General features: G+C 34.7%; 1 protein-coding gene across 1 annotated transcript; it reads right to left on the minus strand.

Moving 5' to 3' along the window:
- Positions 1-7,025: 7,025 nt before the first annotated feature.
- LOC140812851 (protein JINGUBANG-like) lies at positions 7,026-9,909 on the minus strand. The gene is made up of 2 exons (XM_073171221.1): positions 9,181-9,909; positions 7,026-7,881 (listed from the first exon to the last, which is right to left on the minus strand). Exons 1-2 carry the CDS (start codon positions 9,832-9,834, stop codon positions 7,153-7,155), a joined length of 1,383 nt encoding a protein of 460 aa, XP_073027322.1. The 5' UTR covers positions 9,835-9,909; the 3' UTR covers positions 7,026-7,152.
- Between the last annotated feature and the right edge of the window lie 12,750 nt (positions 9,910-22,659).

Consider the following 22,659-nt stretch of genomic DNA (forward strand, 5'->3'; position numbering starts at 1 on the left):
GGTATACTCAAATTGAAGGAATTGATTTTGATGAGACATTTGCCCTTGTTGCCCGGATTGAATCGGTTAGACTTTTACTTGCTATTGCGTGTCACATGGACATAAAATTATATCAAATGGATGTGAAAAGTGCCTTTTTGAATGGCATCTTGAAAGAAGAAGCTTATGTAAGCCAACCTAAAGGATTTGAAGATCCACACCACCCGGACCATGTCTACAAGTTGAAGAAGGCACTTTATGGACTTAAACAAGCTCCACGAGCATGGTATGGTAAGCTTACGGAATTTCTGCTTGACTTAGGCTTCAAACGAGGTGAAGTTGATAAAACTCTTTTTATTAAAAAGTCAAAGCATGAAATACTTGTGTGTCAAATTTATGTGGACGACATCATTTTTGGAGCTTCTTCTCAAAAGCATGTTGATGATTTTGTTAACTGTATGTCTACCACATTTGAAATGAGCATGGTAGGGGAATTGAGTTTCTTTCTTGGACTACAAATTAAACAAATGGATGATGGGATTTTTCTATGTCAGTCCAAGTACGCCAAGAATTTGGTGAAGAAATTTTCTACCAAGAACACTAAACACATGAAAACACCAATGGGGTCGACTGAAAAATTGTCCAAAGACGATGTTGCGGCAGGTGTTGACAACACCTAGTATCGCAGCATCATAGGCAGTCTTCTTTACTTAAGTGCAAGTCGTCCCGACATCATGTTTAGTGTATGTTTGTGTGCCAGATACCAGGCTGATCCTAAAGTCACACATTTAAAAGCTGTCAAAAGAATTTTGCGATATATATCTGGAACAGTTGACTTAGGTTTGTGGTACACCAAAGAAAAAAACACCAATTTAGTGGGTTTTAGTGATGCTGATTGGGCAGGAAACCTTGATGATAGGAAGAGTACCACTGGTGGATGTTTTTATCTTGGTAACAATTTGGTGTCATGGTATAGTAGAAAGTAAAATTGTGTGTCTTTGACCATTGCTGAATCTGAGTATGTTGCAGCTGCTAGTTGCTGCTCACAACTTCTGTGGATGAATCAAATGATTAAAGATTATGGATTCAACAGTGACACCTTAATTGTATACAGCGACAATTCAAGTGCAATTGATATTTCAAAAAATCCAGTGCAACACTCTCGAACGAAACACATTGACATTAGACATCATTTTATTCGAGATTTGGTTGAAAATGGTATGATTCGAATGGAACTTGTTGGAGCTGAGAACCAACTGGCTGATATTTTTACAAAACCGTTGGATTTTGAGAGATTTTCCAATCTTAGGAAGTCTCTCAGCTTGTGTACACAATGATCACTCACGGATGTTGTCCTCAGTGTTACAACACTTGTGGACAACACTCAGCATGCATGTGCATTTTATTACTAGGATGCTAGACATATTGCATACATCATGTTTTGTGTGAAGCTTGTACAAGTGAAGGATACTGACTGGTGCGCTCTCAATTGTGAATCAAACTTTCTATCAAAATTCTCTAAAGTATGGAGTGTGCTCAATCTAAGTCATAAAGCTGTTGAGGATGTTCGTGTACTACATGATCTTGTCCAATGTAGATAATGACTTAGAAAATTCTTGAGCAATAAGGTGAAAAATAGAAAAAGGAGAATAATTTGAAAAAAAAATGGAACAAAAACATTGTTTAGAAGAAAATGGAAAAAGCTACCTAGAGGAGTCCAATGAAGACCGTTCTTCTAGTATGGGAGCTACCACTTCTAAGTCAAAATCCAGATGGAAAAAGCTACCTAGAGGAGTCCTATGAAGACCGTTCTTCTAGAGTGGGAGCTACCATGTCTGAAATAAAAATGTTCAAGAAAGTTTGAGTCCAACTTGTGAGTGTTGCCAAGAGGTGTTGTCAACACCCAAGTACAGACTGATCACAGTTTGATCACATGTGTGTGTATTTCATTTTTTATCATATTTTAGGCATAAATTTAAGTCACTCATACTGATGTTATGTAAATTCATCATGTCCAGTGTGCTACCAGTTTTTAATTCATGAAATTCGAACAATAACCTAACCAACTTAATTTTGAAATACCTTGATATCTAACGGTTAGTGGGGTTGATTCGATGTGGCGTTTCATCCTGCTTGATCTTCTTGAAAGAATGATTACACGTTATACAACCCCATCGAAAATCCATAACAACTCAGAATGAAAAGAAAGTATACGGTACAACCATATCGAATCAAAGAGTACTGAATAAATAACTCCACCGGCTACTCAACGTCCTCCTCCTCCTCCTCCTGAGCCATCCAACCTGAGGCCTGCCCCGTGGGAATGGGGTGTCCAAGATAAACAAAACCGAGGACGTGAGCGATAAGAACGCCCAGTACAAAAGCATGAGTATACAAGCCTATATGAAATGCACATGCTATGATATGATACCAGGGTAGTCAAGAAACAGGAGTAACAAAGGATCTCAAAATGCTCAGTCTAGAGGCGCCAAGTGGATAGTGCCGCGCGGTACTCCTCTGGGTCACTGCATCCACTACAAGAACAGACGTGGACCAAAAATGTCCCGGATCACCGAAGCCCTCCCGACCCGTCGGCCACTGTGTACTCTCGGTGTCCATGCGTCCACAAGACAAGACAGGGCTGAGCGGCCCCACAAGATATAGCTTATCTCGAAAGAGATACAGCTCAACAGTAAAGGCTATCTCGAAGGAGATACGGCTCAACATGAAATGCAACATGCATCATAAAACGTGACATAATAGCATGCATCATATGACATATATCAATGCACCACATAATCATGCAACACATATAAGGATGTATACTCGACCAGGATATCTCGGATAGTACTTTCGTACCTCTATCACAGCAAGCCTAGCCTTACGCAACACCGCTAATCAGGTCTAGAACAAGCCTACGCATCAAAAGCATACCCAATGAACAATACTACCATGCTCGACTAGCAAAACCAGTAATACCAAAGGTTTAGGGTTTACCTTCGTCCGTCGACAGCCCTTTGATGTCGATTGCCTCGTAACTCAGGCGTCGCTACGCTACCAATCCTGGCAGCTCTTGGCTATCGCTCGACCAACAACTAACCCTAGAAACCTTCCAAACCTCTCAACTAGGAGACACAACTTCAAGAATTTGCAATCCAAAATGAGGAATTCCGAGCACTATTTATAGGCTATGTTCGGATCCACCGAACACACTTCGGAACGTCCGAACTCCTACGTGTCCATCGGCTCTTGACACCTCATGATCGGATCCACCGAACCTACACTTCGGATCATCCGAACTTGCATGCAAACTGACGTGTCGATCAACTCTTGACACCTCATGATCGGATCCACCGAACCCACTTCGGATCGTCCGAACTCTTCGGTGCTACCGAACCATTTTCGATCCGTCCGATCATGACCACGGTCAAAATTACACATTAAACCTTCTTAATCACCATTAATCCGTTAATTACCCAATTTGGAATTCGGGCTACTACAGTTACCGTTGGGTGAGAGTAAAAACTGATTTGGAAAGGGGCTGCAGTCACGGCTCGAAAGAATGTTACCGTTGGAGGGGCGTACTTAAATACTTAGGAATGGATGATGAATAACTTTACTATTTAGTATTTTCCCGCACGTTCTAAAATTTCTCCTGCTCTCACTATTCATTTTTTTTCGGAAATTATCTTTGCCTTCGCGATTTCCTGTGTTCCTCGATCCACACTACTTCTTTTGTTCTTTATTTCGCAGATGGCTGTCTTCGATCCTCAAGACATTATGAGTGAAATGGCTGCAAGCATGGGTGAAAAATCACCTGACCCAACACCCACAGCTGAAACCAATGTTGAAGGGTTGGAAATTGTGGGTGTACCAGAAGCACCAATCCCGCTGAAATGATCGCTCCTGGTGAACCTGGGAACGAAATCAATGTCGAGAATCCCCCAAATTTTGAGGTCGTGAATAGAGCCTTTCCACTGCTCCTATGCGCCGAAGGTCAAAAAGACAAGCAGGGTTCGATCCTGACTTTGTCCCTACTAAGAAGCCAAGGGCATCCACTTTCTCAAATATTCTGGACCCTGATTTCTCATCTGGAGACGACTCCAATGATGATGATTTTGAGTTGGTGGCTCGCCCCAAACCAACTGTTGCTGCAAAAGAATCTGGTTCTACTTCTGGTAGTCAAAAGCCAAACCCCATCACAGATTCTAAAAATGTTGCAGAAAAGGGATTTCCTAATGAGCCTGAAGAAGATGAACAATCTCTGGCCGAGTTTCTTGCTCACCTTAAGGAAGAAAAGGATGCCAAGAAACAAATGTCTAAGGATGATGAACCTGATTCAGAAATGATGAAGGAGTTTGAGCAAAATCGACCTGGAGCCTCTGATGTTTCCTCTTCATCGTCCGCATCTGACTTTGAATCAGAGGAACTGGGTGATGATGAATCTGAGGATTTTGGCTCTGAAGCCAGTGAGTCTTCTGAAGATGCTTGCTGCTGATGCTGTTGCCGGTGTTGAGGTTGATGTTGGTAACACTGAGCACAACACTGACTCTGCTGATTATGATCTCAGTAAGTCCTTCTCCCCGAAGTTTTATTCTGAAGAGGCCTTGGCATTGTGGCCCTTTTTTATTCATCGTGAGTTGATTGAGGAGAAAAACATTGATTTGATGCATATGGGAAACATAATTTGATTGAGTTCTTGAAGAACCGAAGGCTGCTCTCCACTGTCACCACTGTACTGCCCTACTGCCAGTCGAGCTGTGTTGGAATTTTATTGCAATCTTTTGAGGAGTGTGGGAGATGAGGACTCGGTGAAATATGGAAGAGTATTCGTTCGTGAGCGTATTTACAAATTCACACCATCAGTGATCAATGCATTCTACGACACTCCCGATATTGAAGAGGTGGGAGAAGATCTTGACATACATGCTATAACCTATGTACTTACTGGAGGTGTGATCCAAGTATTCCCTGATCATCCCAAGAAGTTGAGCGCTGCCGACCTCACCTCCTTCTTCTCTGTGCTACACAAAACTTCCATCTGGAACTGGACACCGACTACCAACTCGACTACGGTGACTCGATCTCAGGCCCTGGTGCTATTTTCTATTGGAACAGGACATGCCTTCAACTTCGGGAAGCTGGTGTTCCAGACAGTCTTGCAATATGCTGAAGGAGACTTGAAGCAAACCAAGCTTCCTTACCCTTCCCTCATTTATGGAATTATGGAATCTCAAGGATTCATCACGGATATAGATGAAGAACTCTGTCCTGTTGGAGGAACCCTGAAGATTTCTCCTGTCTATTTTAAGGGCAACAGAAAGATCGATCTGCCTTGGCTGAGTTCGAGTGTTGCTGCGGATGTTGGCGACACTGCTGATACAACATCTAAGCCTCTGCCGGACACTTCTCGTCTTCCCCCTACACCTCCTGCTGGTTATGTTACGCTATCTCTCTCCTACATTCAAGCTCAGATTGCATATGGTCGCCAACAAATTGCTAATGCCAAGAAGACCATTGAACATTATGAGAATCAAGTTGCAGATTACGAGCTTCTACTTGCTGCTAGTATCCATTCTGGACAAAAAGGGGGAGATATAGACAATGCTGGGACAAGTGGAGCAAAAATGGCTGATGATGAGGATGACAGTAATGAAGAATAATGAGATTTTGAGTTTGTGTGATTTTGAGTTTGTGTCTCTCTTGATGGTTCTAGTACTTCTTACTTTAGTTGTCCTTTTATTCGCTCTGATGTTTGTCCCTCCTGATTAATGAAATATTCCGGTGTTATGATCTGAATGTTGCAACATCTAACATGCCACACCTGTGTTAACTGTATTTTTCATCAGGTGAAGAACTAACGGAAGAATTCAGGGGGAGTCACTGAGTTACTAATTCAGGGGGAGTACAGCCAAATACCATTTTAGGTTGTTTTGTCCAGAAAGGCAAAAAAGAGGAGATTGAAAGGAATTCTATTCCTTGATATATTTTCCGTTTTTATTTTTGATATTTTGCCTTTCTATGACATCAACATGTGATGCAAGACTATATTTGATATGATATGATAATATCTCTAAGATATGATATAATCTTTAAGATATGCTATCTTTGATTAAAAAGAGTTTGTTTCCTTATAAAATTTTGTTTTTCCATATTGTTTAGTGCTGCGAAGACGAGTTAAAAAAACGCATATAGAGACGGAGCGAAGTGGCGGGTTGCTGGTGAGGCAAATTCATACGAAGAGACTTTTTCTGAGTAAAGCAATCTCGCGTCATTAATAAAGTGTTGCTGTGAAGTGCTGACCACATCCGTAGACAACACCTAATCACTGTTTTGATTAGTGTGTTGAGTTTCGAAGATTTGTCACTTCTCAGTTGATGCATCCTATATAGTTTTGTTATACGGTTTGTTAGAGGTTTAGGATGCAATTTGTTACTCGCCTTTATAAGGGAGTTGTTTTATTCTTTCACTAGTATTGGTCTTTGTAAACTTACAAGATTTTCTAGTGAATTACGTTGCTCTGAGGCACCGCACAAGTATTTTATACTTGTGCATAATCAACTAACTCGTCTCTCGTGTTGTTATTATAGACACAAAGATGATATGGAGATTTCACACCCCGTGGTGACATTAAATGTCACTGTGTTAGAAGGACCCAACTTAATTTACTGTAGCATTAAATTGTGTGGATCGACCTTCACTAATGCAAGTCATCTCTAATTAAAATAATAGTCTATCTCAATTATACATCTCTAATTTAAATATATGCGTTGCTGCATGATCGTTACCAAAATCGACTTGTCACGAGAAGCATGCATATATCTCAAATTAACTTGATAGGCTGTAATTTGCGACTTTATTCATATATAATAAACCCTTGTTTATGAAACAAAAAATAAATAAATTAAACAACCCAAACTACTTATATATTCCAGTCTCAAATTATTTAATTTAATTTAACTTAACCACAAAAATATATATACTACTTGCTAATATATTCAAAAATTTTACGTCAGCATATTAGTAGTTTGATAAACATACAAAAACTAAAATTATATTATTAACCATTAATATTACAAGTCTAGTGGAATGTTTCCTTGACTAAGCTAGCTAGCAAAGTCACAACTCAAAATACTCGCCAGTTTAGAAAAGTTGAACTAATCGTGCTTCATATCAAGTCAACTCGAAATACTCGCGAGTGTTTTGGAAAGTATCCCGAGTACTCGGGCTAGTAGCATGATGTACCCGCCACACTTTCAACACACCGTCGAGACTTCCACTACACACCGTGCAACCATCCTCGGCATTTTCGTCCATCACATGTCCCGATAGCACAGTAACACACCTCACTGGTCCCCTATGACCTTGCAACAGCGCGACCGAACTATGCTGCCCATCCAACTCCCTAGTCCAAACCCGACAAGTCGAATCCGCCGAGCCACTCACGACATAACTTGCCGCGCTAGACAAGCACATAACGGCATGAGTGTGTCCCGACAAAGCCCCTCCGTATTGCAACTGCCCCGTGAACCAACCCTTCAACCAATAATGCACGTACCCATCGCTACACCCTCCATACAACACCCTACCGTCCGAGCTCAAAGCTAGAGTCTTAACAGGGGAATGCTTTGCCGGAAGGGTTACAGTGAGCGAATGGGGACGATCACCGCTGCAAAAATTGCGCCTCCACACTCTCACCGTGGCATCGTCGGAGGCCGTATAGAGCACTCCGTCGTCGGCTACCACGATGGCGTTGATCGGTTCCAGGTGGGCTTGGATAGTCTCAATGCACTTGAAATCTGAAATTCTCCATACTTTTACGGTCTTGTCAACGGACGCCGAGTATAATACATCATCTGTTACATTGATAGCTAGCGACGATATCGGTCCCATGTGCTTTATCTGCAAAAACATAATTCAAACTTTTTAATGAACACGATTCAATATAATCTATAAGATAATATTGTTAACTAAATACATAATTTTGTTCATAAATTTTGCAAGTTGAATTGAATAAGAACCGTGCATTTATAAAATAAGCCGTGATAAATATTTTTATTATGCTATGAAATATTAAAATCGAAACTTTAATTAATTTCAAGGGAGGGAGGAAGTAGGTCTGCCACATTAAAAGCATGCAAATTTTTAATGAGTTTGGTAAGTCATAATAATCATTAAACATGCATACGTCATATTTATCAAATAATTGGAAATTAGTTTCGGCTAGATGAATCAAATCAAATAATTAAATATGGATCTTTATGAGCTCAACTAACATTTGTCCATGTTATTCTTTTTTGGGGAAAAAAACAACATTTCGCCATGTTCACGTTCGAAGGTGTCGGCTTCAAACAGGGACGTAAATATGGGGGTTGGAGAAAATATAATTAAATATGTTTTAAGAATTATTATTACTATAAGAAAAAATATATTCATAAATATTTAGGAATTATATGATAAACAAAGTACTATAAACTCCATATTTGAATAACGTGAATATATATATATATATATATATATATATATATATATATATATATATATATATATATATATATATATATATATATATATATAGACACACACACACTCCAAAGTTTATTGGCGATGCCTTTTGGCAAGTCACTTGGCGTTATCCTCATTTACTATTTTAAGATAACACCTAAAATTTTAAAACTCCGTTTCCAGAAATATTTTAAAAATATTTCTGGTGTTTTATAAATGTAAAATATTTTAAGTATTTGTTTGGACAAGTTTTTTAATTTTTTTATTCTAGTATAATTTTTAGAGAATAACTGAGAGATAGTTTTTGATATTTTCAGAATAAAAAAGTGCATGTCAAATGAGTAAAAAATCGAGTCATGTTATAAATGAGTAATTTTTTTAAAAAAAAATACAATTAAAGTTTTATAGAATAATTATTCAAACATTTTTTAATGTAAAAAAACATATTTATTTTATAAAAACTTTTATAATTTTTTTTTTTTAAAATACCTATAAGTACTTGGCGGAGAGTTATAGCAAGTGGCATAAATTCTAAAAATTTATTTCTTCATTTTATAAATCTTAATGCAATATATATATTTAAATTTCATTTAAATATTATTTATGATTTATTTAAATTTAATGTAGATGCTATCACTAGGCTCGAAGATTGAAGTAGCAAAATAATGCAACTATTAATATAGCACAAATTATTACCATTTTATTTCCTCCGATAATATAGCTCCGGACATAACTTCCCGCCGTCGGAACCGTCGCCATCCGCACGTGCCTGATCACCCCTTCCCACGTGCGGCGCCAAACCCTAATCCTACAGTCCGCATAAGCAGCATAAACCCTGTCATTGGACACCTGCATCGCCACCACCATGCTCGCCTTCGTCTTCAGCTGCCCGCACTCCGTGAACTCCGGCAGTTTCCACACTCTCACCGCATTCCCTTGTGACCCCGTGTAAACCATGCCGTTAGCGGAGGCGATGCACAGTATCTGCCCGTCCTTCTTCAGAACCGAGGATACACAGCGGTAGGTTCCTGCGCAGGCTGTGTCCATCTTGGAGGAGTACTCGGGACTGAAAGAGATGCGCGGGGTTGTTGGCTGAGAGTATTGGTGGAGGCTCAAGGAGAGCGAGGCGGCTGTGGTGGAGCTCAGCCTTGGGGGGAGGAACGGTGGGTCGGAGATTGGTGTCTCTTTGGTGGAGACGCTGCGAGGGAAATGGGAGTTGTCTCTAATGGAGAAGGATGGTGAAGTGGGAAACTCTTCTAGGGTTGCTGCCATTTTCATCTGCTTCTGAATAAAGTCGTACATTACTCCATCTACATATACACACACCCCTGTACATATATATACATACATGCACAGATTAATATTACGAGTGGTGTAGAATATTAATGGTGGAATTGAAGGGTGTTCTTGAATAATGAATGGGCAAATTCAGTAAATGTTTATGATAAAATTGAATACGGTTGCACTTAATAATTAATATTATTGGTAAAATCTGAATAAATGAGGGGACGGGTTACATAGCTGTCCATTGACATGATTTCCTCGAGAGATTTAGCGATTGGTGAACTCTCTTATAGAGTACTTGAGCTGATCCAAACAACAGTGGGGTATTTATTCTCCATGATTTACTTTGATGTTGCATACATGTTTGAATCGATTTGATTATGTTATTGGATTTTTTTCATTACTTAATTTAATTCTTTTAAATATTTTTCGTTTTTTTGGTTTGAAATTTTATTTGTCCAAAACTAACGCAATATACTTTCTAAAGTTTAATATTTGAGAAATAAAAACAATGAAAAATTATAACTTTGATCTTATATATTTGCTTCTTTGTAATTTAAGTTTTTTATATTATCAAATTTAAATTTTAGCCCTGTATATATTACATGCAATTTTAGTTTTTTTTTTAATCGAAAGTACTGATATGGTACTGCATGTACGCCCAACATCATTTCACCTTTGCTTTGTTTTCAAATCATCGTCATGTTGGAAAAAAGGGACTAGAAATGCAAAAAAAAAAAAACAGATTTCTGACTAAGAGTGGAAATTTTGACTATATAAAGGATCAAAATTGCAAATAGGTCAATATACGTGAATAAAATTGTAATTTTCGATAGGAAAAAATCTAACTGATCATTTATGCGTAAATGTTTTCCATGAGAAAAAATATATTCAGAGTCCAACTGATGTCTAATCATAACTGCAATATGATAACTTATCAAAGGGCGACAACTAGACGATCACTGATAAGTCTCTTTACCGAATCAGTCGGGCTATTTGACGGACATTCTCTGGGTATTTCTAGAACATTCTTTGAAGAGCAGAGCATAGCTATAAAATATTCATAAGAGTTTTTTTTGTCTGTTAAAATGTCAGAATCCATGCTCACTATCGAAACAACGTCTATATATGAAAATAACTATCTGATTGAAAAAGACGACCATTGTGATCAAAGCCTATAAATAGATAAGTTGGATGGACTCTTAGAACTCTCGAATCTTCAAATATTTAACAAGCGAATTTTTCTGGGTATCAAGTTTCTAAAAAAGCCTAACTGATCAAATTTTTTTGCAAGTTGAAGATCCTTCGTGCTTAGATTTATCCTTTGTAAAATACTTGTAATTATTTTAGTATACTAAGAGTTTCAATCAGGAAGTGGTAAGTCCTACTGAAGCGGTTAGTTGAAATTTTTGTAATTATCAAAGTCTTATATTGAAATCCTTTTCGAGTAGAAGAAAAGATGACATAATAGTTATTCAAGTCTCCGAACATAAAAAACATATATATGAATTTATCTTTTCAGTCACTTGTATTTCTTACTTCCATTTTCCTAGCCTAACTGTTAATCAACGCTGCCATTTATCATGTTTAGGGGTGATCAAATTTTTTTACTAACCGCCCGAACCGCCCGAACCGAATTGTACCGCACCGTGTTTCATAATATTTTATAAAAACCGCGATTAAAAATATTAATCATAAACCGCACCGCATACGCGGTTCGGTTATTTTTTTGGTCAAAAACCGCACCAAACCGCACCGCCGAAATCGTTTGTCATAATATTAGGCCTAAAATTATAATAATTTGTAAATAACATATTTTTATAAATAAGTCATCATTCATTATATCACAACTCTATTCAAAATTATTATTTTTACAAATAAAACTTATCTTTTTCTTAATTATTCTTTAAATTAGTCTTTTATTAAATATTTATTTCTTTTGTTACAATATTTTGTTTGAAGTTTGAAAGTAAAAAAAAAGATAAAATATTATAAATGTCATTTTTGTTGTGAATGTGTTGTGTTGTTAAATTATTACCTTGGTTTTGAATCTTGATTATTGTTTTATCTATTTTGATTTTTATATGTTTTGTACTATATTTTATATTTGAAGACAATATATTGTTGTTGTTTTCAAATAAACAACCGCAACCGACCGCAAAACCGCTTGAAACCGCTCAAAACCGCAAGGCTAATTTTTCATGTAAAACCGCAATTAATTTTTCAAAATACTAACCGACCGCATATGGCAATTCGGTTTGAATTTTTTCAAAATAACCGCAAAACCGCACCGTGATCACCCCTAATCATGTTCGATCAGACCAGTTCAATGAGCTTCTTTTTCCACACAGTACTCAGCTGTTGACTTACTGATACTCAATTGACGAGAATTAAAATTCTATGTTTCTAACCCAACATAATTATTTTGAAATTTTGATGAGTTTTTTTTATTCACCTCCCTCTAAATTATCTCCTGATCCTAATAAAAAGTGTAGATTAAGTACTATATATGTCAACACCATTTCACCGCTGCATCGGTGTCACATCATCTTCATATGGAAAAAAATTAAAATTGAAAAAAAAAAAACAAAGATATCTAAATAATATTGAAAGTTTTACTGTATAAAAAACCAAAACCGGAAACAGGCCAATATACATAAATAAAATTGTGATTTTTCGTATAGACAAAAATCAATGTTAAATATAAAAACACTTTTCTTAATATTTTTTTAATTTAATTCTATATATAAAAAAAAGCTTTTCATTTTCAAGTATAGAAAAAAAGAAAAATTGCAATTTTAGTTCTATAAATTGCCTTATTTTGGATTATAATTCTGTTATTTATCAAAGTTTGGTTTTTATCCACTAACCTACTAGATAATGTTAATATTACACTAATACTTTCATGTGTGCGGACGGGCTCATGTGGCGAGAATAAAGTTTATGTTACACGCAATAAAATTCATACAAGCAAAACACCACCCAATATCTCAAAATCGTGATAAGAAATAGATTTGTCGTTTTCTTTTATTTTTGCTTTGATGGATTTTAATGAGTGTAATATGGGTTGTATTCTCGACATATGATATACGTAGAAGAGATTTGATGTTAAATAATCTACATACAGTTACAAAAAAAAAAGTCTAGTTAGTAGATGAAAACCTTACATTGAAAAATTACATGTTAAAATAAAAATAACAAACCGACTTAGAGGACTAAAAATTGTATTTTTTCCAAAAAAAAAGAAGGTATGGGAACTATAGTAATCATTTGGTACATAATTAGAAAAATTTTAAAACGAAATTGTTTTTGTGGCACCAAAAATTAAAGTTGGTGATGTTGACGTAACTCAAATATTTTAAAATCTTAAACAATTCAAGTGTTACATGTTTCTAATCATTTTTCTAATATGGCTGATTGTCGATCCTCAATAGTTTCCTTCGAGTTATTATATCAATTAGTTTGAAATTCATGAGAACTGAACACATAATATTGGAATTGATACAAATGTTAGAAGTAAAACTAAATGCTTAGTGTTTTATCAAAAAATATATGTAGTGACTACGACGAACTCAAATATTTTAAAATATATAATAATAATATATAAGTGGCATGCAAAGTTCAATCAGCCTGCAAGCATAGATTATTATTACTACTCCCAGGCACTAAATAAATGGCATGAGATTTGAGGATGAGAAAAGATTAAGGAAGATGTTTGTGGTGTTCTTGTCCTACGTACCATATTGATTGAAAATGAATGTTTAAAACAATTTATAAGTAGTTATAATATCTTATGTTGTATCTTCTATATTGATAATTGATGACGTGATTTATAATAAAAATGTAGCGAATGTTAGAAATTATAGCCATGTACATAATTTAATTAACATGATAAATGAATGCGGAAGATCGATCGAATGTCACCTTCAGCCGTTGAATCTGAACAACACCTGGAACACCCCTCTTTGAATATCTTCTAAATGTTTGAGACTCTTCCAAGCACTCCAAATCTTACTATAGATGGTGTTGTATACATATAGGTGTGTGCACTTAAGGACCGCAAGTCCGCAAATTCCAATATTTATAGACAATTTGCACTGTCATCGATTAATTTTGAATTGATTGTGATTTATTTTGATGATATCTATATGAGATATGATAAACTAAATCTCAAGATATTTAATCTTAATCCAAAAGATATTCTTGATTTATCTTCTTTTAAAAATGAGACACCTCCTTTATTTATCTTAATGAAATGTGTTGAAAACAATTAAACTATTTTATGTATTAAAATAATATAATATAGTATTTCTCCTACTTGATCCACATATTTCAAATAACTGAATAATCTAGAAATCAACCTTCATCCAAAATTAAGAAACAAATATACGTATCATGGCTATATATTCCCTAATGTAACTTAATGAATAAAACCAATGATTTATTCTAGGTCCAACTTAGTTGATATTTTTGTCAAAATAATTGAATATATACATAATTAAATATGAGAAATATCATAATTAAATGAGTTTCATAAATCAAAAACCAAATGTATTTCGTCGACATACTACTCCAACCAGCGGTGTAAATTAGTCGCCCTGACTTGGGCTATCGGCCGGTGAACTCAATCTCCAGAGTTGGGTTCCATTCAACAGAAGATTTGGTTTAAAAAGAAAAAAAGAAAAAAAAAACAGAAATTTGGTTGATTTCAAAGTTGTGGGTTTTTGTCCAGTTTTTGTCAACTTTCGAAAATTACAAAAAAAAACAATAAATCCAAATTTTTTGCTTAATGATATCAAGGTAGAGGGTAAACTCACTTTGATATCAAATCTTAGAATTTATAATCATGTACATAATAGAGTGGATCTCATGTGAGATCGTCTCACGGATCTTAATCTGTGAGACGGGTCAATCATACTCATATTCACAATAAAAAGTAATACAATTAACATAAAAAACAATACTTTTTCATGAATGACCCAAATAAAAGATTCGTCTCACAAATACGACCCGTGAGACCGTCTCACACAAGTTTTTGTCGTACATAACATAATTAACATGATAATTGAACGTGGTAAATGAACCGAATGTTACCTACAACCATTGAATTTGAAAAACACATTGAACATCTCTTTGAATATCTTTTAAATATTTGAGAGTCTTTAAAGAACTTTAAACCTCGCTATAAACCGTGTTGTTTACCTTTAGGTGGGTGTGCTTGAGGACACCCCAAGTTCCACTATTTATAGACAACACATATCATCATCGAGTATAAGTTTGAATCGATTGCTATTTATCTTGATGATATCTATATGGCATATGATAAATCAATATCAATATATTTATCATTTTAATCCAGATAATATTGTGATTTATCTTTTTAAAAATATGAAACACTCTCATATATATCTTAGAGTAGGTCTCTTATGAGACGGTCTCACGAATCTTTATCTGTGAGACTGGTCAAACTTACCGATATTCACAATAAAAAGTAATAATTTTTCATTGATGACCCAAATAAGAGATCTGTCTCACAAAATACGACCTGTGAGACCGTCTCACACAAGTTTTTGCATATATCTTAATGAAATATATTGACCACAATTAAATTATTTGTAGACTAGAATAAAAAAATCTAACAGCGAAATAAAATTAGTTTATATATCGTATAACGATTATTCAAGTAGATCATTTTTCCAATACTCACATTGTAATGAAAATATTCTGCTAAATATGCTTGTAATTTATTACCCTACGTATTTGAGGGTTTGAAAATGTTCCACACAATTAATGACATCTTGTTTAATTTTAATTATTAGGTTGTATTATTATCCTTATAAATAGGAAATAAATTGACAGAGAAATAAATAAGATTAAGAGATTTTTGGAGATAGTGTTTTTCGATACGATATTATTACTCATGAATGCATGTGAGTATTAATTTTAAATTATTATTTGTTTGAGAAATTATTTTTATTAACAGATTGTGATGTACGCTATACGTGTATTTCGTAAAAAAATTAAAGAGTAAAGTCGTTTTATTTAATTTTTTAAAAAAGATTTTTTTTATTGAAATGGTATCTCATATAATATAGTAAAAGTAATTAGTTAGTTTGATGAAATGAATGATGTTTAGACCACTCTAAAATTACACAACGACTCGATATAATTAGTATAAGGGAGTTGATATTTACATCGCATTTTGTGTTATCTACACTCTATTTTATGTATAAAATATGTGTAGATTTATTTACAAATAGAGTACAAATAAATAATAAGAAATTGAGTGTAAATATAGCTATGTTATTATAAAATTATTATTATTATTGTATATTTGATTACGTATGTCTACATTAACGATGACGCATGTAATTTTGGTAAGACTTAAATTTTATCAACTCGGTACAAGTAATTAATGCATTGGCTAACCATTGGTAGGTGGAATTGTGGGTGGTGGATGAATATGCATACCGACAATTGATTATTTTTATAGGGTTGTATTAGTTGCAAAGATTGAAAAAAAATTAATATATCTGAAATTATTTAATAAATATAATAATATATTTTAAATTAATATCATTTTAAAGTTATGTATCTTTATTTTATATAATTATCCTTGTATGTTTGTGTGTGCGAGTGTATAGAGTCGTCAAAACGAGCTAGCAGGATGAGTCGTTCCAAAACCCAAATTTTGACAGGTTAAAAAGCACACAATTTGAGTGGATTGAAAAATTATCAATCTAACCCGCTTATTTGGTCGTCGTGTTAACTTGACATGACCTACCTACTTTGGAGTGGGTATCAAGTGAGACCGTCTCACGGATCTTAATTTGTGAGACGGGTCAACCTTACCCATATTCACAATAAAAAGTAATACTCTTAGCATAAAAAGTAATACTTTTTTATGGATGACCCAAATAAGAGACACCCGCGGGTCAAAGAATTCCCTTTCCTTTTGAAGGGGCCAAAAAAATGTCTCCACCTGCTGCTCCCGGAGCTCTAAATTGTTGTGGTACGGCTAGGGGTAGACGCAAGTGTGAGGTACTGCATTGGCATTCTAAGCAGTGTTTCCCGGTAGCTGAGGAAGATCAAGGTTCTTAGCACCTCAAGTAAGTAGGCTTTATTCATTTCTCTTTTAATATAGGTGCAGGTGCAAAAGTAATAAACTTCTTTATTCACTAGGTAACCAAACTGAATGAACTTTTTTGCTTCTCATATAGCTTTGAAATGATGAAAGAGGGAAAGGCTCCGTCTCACAAATATTATCCGTGAGACCGTCTCACACAAGTTTTTGCCCCTACTTTGATGGTGCTATTAGTGTACGCATATCTTCATAAAATTTTAAAAATACATTAACATTGTAATTGAATTAATGCACAACATATATATGCACCCATGTATTTATTTATTTATTTATTTTGTAAATAAGAGTACTTTAAAAGTAGATTAAAGACTTGTATAATACAAAATCTTGTTTTGGATTATAAATTGAATATTTCCCAGAAATAGTATTAGTTCATTCGGTCATTGTACATATAAAAATGTGCTAAAATAATTTTAAATGGATACATCACATACATTTATGGTTATTCGATTATTTATTCAAAAGTTCATTTCTTTTTTTTTTTTTATTACAACTCACGCAGGGGAGTGTGATCGAACCCGAGGTGGGAGGCCAGCTAATCCGGCGGGTGAGACCATTGAGCTAGAAGTCCGGTCTCTTCAAAAGTTCATTCCTACCAACTTGAAGACGAAGAAAATGTCTTTAGTCTCGAAGTACCATATCTAAGCAAAAATCAAATATTATGTGGTCTATATGCGTACAAAATTTTGTCGACGTCAACTTTGAGAAATCATTGACAAATAACCACGAAATTTATTAGAAATGTCTAAACTAAGTGGAGAAATTTTAGACCATCAGAATCATACAAATCGGGACAATGATGTGTCAATGCTCCGATTCCACATGCATGTGATTGTTTTCCGTAGGTAAAAACTTGTGTGAGAAGGTTTCACGGATTTTATTTGTGAGACGGATATCTTATTTGGGTCATCTATTAAAAAGTATTACTTTTTATGCTAAGAGTATTATTTTTTATTGTGAATATGGGTAGGGTTGACCGTCACACAGATAATGATCCGTGAGACGGTCTCACATGAGACTCACTCACCTCCATATGTGGTCGATTTTTTTTCAAGATATATTTTTTTTTCATTGCTTAAAATTTTCATATCGAACACATTTTTGAATTTTTAAAAGATCAATGCTAGATTTCAAAATACTAAAATGGTGATTAGGGTACTTGATCGTCGCACAACTATATCTTCGAACTCTAACAATTGATACACTTTTAAATGTTGTTTTGAGGGTAGAAATTTAAGAACTATTTAAACGAATTTTAACATTTTTTACGAAAGTCGAGATTTTATTTCCATCATTAGAAAATATATTTTTAACGTTTAAAAATATGGTGCTGAAATATAACTTTTCAATTTTGTAACATAGTATAAACTACACGGTAGTTTTCGATTTTTTTTTCCCCATAATTTTTCCATTTATAAAAAAGTGTAACTTTATGATGATTACGAAATCAATCTATATTTTCGAGGAGCTGATTTTTTAATATTTTATTTTATTTTTTTAGGTCTAATATATTTATTCACTGATATAATAAAATCATAATTTTCTCTTCGATATTTCAAATTACTAATACCGATATATCAACTTTAATACACCAATTATTTAGATGCTTAAAAAATAACTTTGAGTATTATTAATTTGTTATTTATCCTTTAAACTATTTTACGTTTAAAAGAATTATAATAGCTTGTGATTGTGTGTGTGATGAAATGAATCAATTACAATGTATATACTCTCAAATGCATCCTCGTACCAAGGGGAAAAGCTTTCCCCAAGTTAATATATCTATTTTGATTCTCTTCCTGGGCTTGCTCTCATTTCATCTATTTTTTCTTCATATACGCTGTCCATAATTTGGAACACCATCAAAAGTTTGTTGATTGATCTTCAAATATTGTATTTATGATATCTAAGAATGATATGAACATTTGAAACAAGAATATGACCGTTTGTAAAAGTTTTGTATTGTTTCTTACATTGAAACTGTCATATTTGATTGTCTAGCCACTTTTGATTTCAGGTTGTTTTGGCGGCTGGAATTTTCAAACTGTCCAGTCGGATTTTAGCGGCTGGAATCCAAGAGAGGTCCAGTTGGATTTTGGTGGCTGGACTCGAGAGGTAAGAAGTTGAGCGGTCTGAAGTTGAGTCTAGCTATACAAAGTCGAGATGTAATATTATTTTGATCATATCTCTTGATTTACCAATTTTTAGGCAAAGTGATAAAAAAAATTGTGTCATTTCTTTTAGATTTTTATAGAATCAAGAATCACTCAATTTCGATTTTATATGAGAGATATATGCTTGAAATAATGGCACTGCTCATATCTAGTCGACATTTGTATTCAGGTTGTAGATTCAACAACTTCATCACGATTTATGGGCCACTTAAGCTCTGATTCAGACTCTTAGCTTGAAAGAAGATTTGTATAAATTTGTCTTATGTTTTTAACACATGCTGAATCGTTTCATTACGATAAATGAACTGAGAGATATGACCGAAATACTAGAACTGCTCAAGTCTATCTCAGTCTACCCCGCTCGTTCTAGTCTATCTCAGTCTACAGAACCTACGGCTCTGATACCACCTGTTGTGGGGACCCGGGCTCTAACTCAATTCCTTTGGGATTTATTGGATCTTTGCTCGAAAATGTGGGTCAAAATTTTGTGTTTAACATTAATTCAAATGTATAATAAAACATAATCTGTCTCTATAATAATTAAACAACATAATGTACATATAAATCTGTTTAGTACAATCATACACTAGTGTTTAAGAGTTCCAGTACAAATCTAATACCAACAACTAGTAATCTGCATCGCTCGAGATCTCCACACTATCAACAATCTCTTATCTTCCTCGTGACCCAGATCCTGCCCCACCTGTCGCCATGCACACATACAGACACGACAACAGCCGGATAACTCCGGTGAGAACAAATCTCAGTATAAAACATGTATGCATGCAATGTAATAATCATGTACAAAAGCATAGCATATATCAATTAACATGAATTAAAATCTAAACATGTAAAGGAATACAAATCTGTATTCAACATCTAATTCTTGACTCGATTCGTTTCTAATCTAGGGATCTCGGTGTGAATAAGACGTCACTGATTTGTCACCTACCCTCCCACTCGGGGTAACTGTACGTCTTATTCCTAGACTTCGGTCAAATCTGTATCGAGTGGCTACACGTAGAGATGATCTGCTCCTACGCGTCGATACACCGAACGTCTAGTTTGACAAATCTGTCAATGATTCCTATCTCAAAGGCTTGAATATAAATCTATAAACAAAGCATAATCATAATCAAATATAAATAACAATCTAGTATGTGATTTAGGGAAACTCGTATCAAATCTGAATCGAGTTGTGCAATCCCGTGACCACATGAATTATACCTTTATTGTCGTAGGAATCGGTCGAGATCTCGAAGTCGAATGTCAACTCTGTCAATTCAAATCTGAAATGACAATGCATAAATGTGCTATATCAAAACACAACTCAAACAAGTCTTGTACAATTCAATACTCATTCTCGGTACAAATTCGACGGCATAACGGCTTAATTCTCCGATACTAATAACTCAACAATAGCATACTCCATCATACTCAACTCACAATATCATCAACCATTAATATACATTCTGAAATCTGTATAATCTCATACTCATATAAGCTGGAATTTCGAAATAATAACATACAGTGTCTGAAAAACGATCCGGTAACGAATATACCATGCTCAAGATATCAAAAACACATATTCTAACTCATATCTGAATTCCTCCCACATGTATATTTCGAAACATGCTGAAAAGATAAGAAACTTACATCCTCTTGTAGCCAATGATGCAAGGATCAATAACCTCTACTTATATCAAAATTTGGATGGATAAAAGTTGCACAATCTTGCTTTTATTCTCAAAGAACTTGAAGCTATGGAGAGTTTCCTCGGTTCTCATTTGCTGGAATGAAGAAAGAATGACTCAATTCGAAATTCTATATATATATATGTCATGTGTCAAGTTAAGAAGCAAGGGTGGCATTCTCGCATGCAGCACTGCAGGTGCGGTCCTCTTGCACCGCGGGTGCGCTTAGCTCTCGGCCTCATCTTTATTTCCAGAAATTCGACGACCGCGGGTGCGCTGGGTTTTTCACCGCGGGTGCGGTGTCACTTCGGCCTGCATCACTAAATTCTGAATACTGCACCGCGGGTGCGGTGTCTCCTAGCACCGTGGGTGCGGTGTGGCTTCGGCCTGCCTTTAAAAATTTTCATTTTCGTGTTATGCATTCTCATATCTTCAAATCTAACATCAATGACCACTGATAATTCTCGAGCCTTACAGTTTTTAAAAACCGTTGTCGTAGGCCAAAAAGGACACGCTAATAGACAATGGTTTTTAAAAACCGTTGTCGTAGCTCGAAAAAAAAACCGCTAATAGATAACAGTTTTTGGAAACCGTTGTCGTGGCCCAAAAAAACACAATAATAGACAACGGTTTTTAAAACCGTTGTCGTAGGCTAACAAAAAAACAAGCTAATAGACAACGGTTTTTAAAAACCGTTGTCGTAGGCCAAAAAGGACACGCTAATAGACAACGGTTTTTAAAAATCGTTGTCGTAGCCCAAAAAAAACAAGCTAAAAGACAACGGTTATTAAAAACCGTTGTCGTAGCCCAAAAAAAACACGCTAATAGACAACGGTTATTAAAACCGTTGTCGTAGACCAAAAAAACACACTAATAGACAATAGTTTTTATGTTGTCGTAGACATATCAATGACAACAGTTTTTAAGAAACTGTTGTCTATGAGCGGGTTTTTTGAGCCTAAGACAACGGTTTTTCTTGAACCCGTTGTTAAAAGACAAAGCACAACGGTTGTTGAATTAAGATTTTCTTGTAGTGCCAGTTGTTTGTTGTATCTTTGACTTCTAGCTTGATTTTGAAACAACTATTTTGCCGAGATAACATCCGAACTAGCCCGATTGGCCTGAAATATGACTTGTAGAGAATTATGTTTTCTATTCAGCCGTTTTTCCCATTTGTTATTTTGATAATACAGCTATGAGATATAATTGAAATATTGCAGCTATCCAGAGTCTAGCCGTTTGCAAAATTGGTGTTCTAACTTCAACTTTTAGTGAATATATTAGAAACACAATAATTAATTTGTGATAATCAAAATTAAGTTTGCAAATATTTCTACAACCCAACAGTAATACATTAATTTATAAAATAATATTTTAATTTTAAAAATAAAATTTAATGTGAATTAGTTTATAATTATATTATAGTATTTGTCAATTTCATATAAACTATAATTTTTAAATTATAGTTTTATCCGCAAAATAATATAAAAAAAATAACATATTTGGAATTATATGATATGTTTGGAATTTAACATACTCAAAAGACTGATTTTATTAGTTAACTTAATTCAAGACCAAAATGGGTTAGGTGTTCGGAACCATTTGGATAATCCCTCGTAAAATGACCTTGAAAGTAAAAAATGTGTATCTAATTGAATTTAATAATAATGATTGGAGTTAAAAGCAATTTAGGTTAAGATAAAACTGATTTATATCATGTATCAATTAAACCATTTACAACTATTTATGTATCAATTTGTCAATAATTCGTATACCAAAACACTATTTAATATTTTTTTTACGAGTAAGTCTCACGTGAGACCGTCTCACGGATCTTAATATGTGAGACGGATCAACCCTACGGATATTCACAATAAAA

This window comes from Primulina eburnea, chromosome 1 (genome assembly GCF_022965805.1).
Source record: "Primulina eburnea isolate SZY01 chromosome 1, ASM2296580v1, whole genome shotgun sequence".
NCBI classification, from domain to species: domain Eukaryota; kingdom Viridiplantae; phylum Streptophyta; class Magnoliopsida; order Lamiales; family Gesneriaceae; genus Primulina; species Primulina eburnea.

Excerpts from the sequence above, each read along its gene's own strand:
- LOC140812851 (XM_073171221.1), bottom strand. The coding sequence starts at position 9,834 with ATGTATGTATATATATGTACAGGGGTGTGTGTATATGTAGATGGAGTA. Across the intron at positions 7,882-9,180 it reads TTATCGGAGGAAATAAAATG|ATAAAGCACATGGGACCGAT; the intron begins GTAATAATTTGT and ends ATGTTTTTGCAG.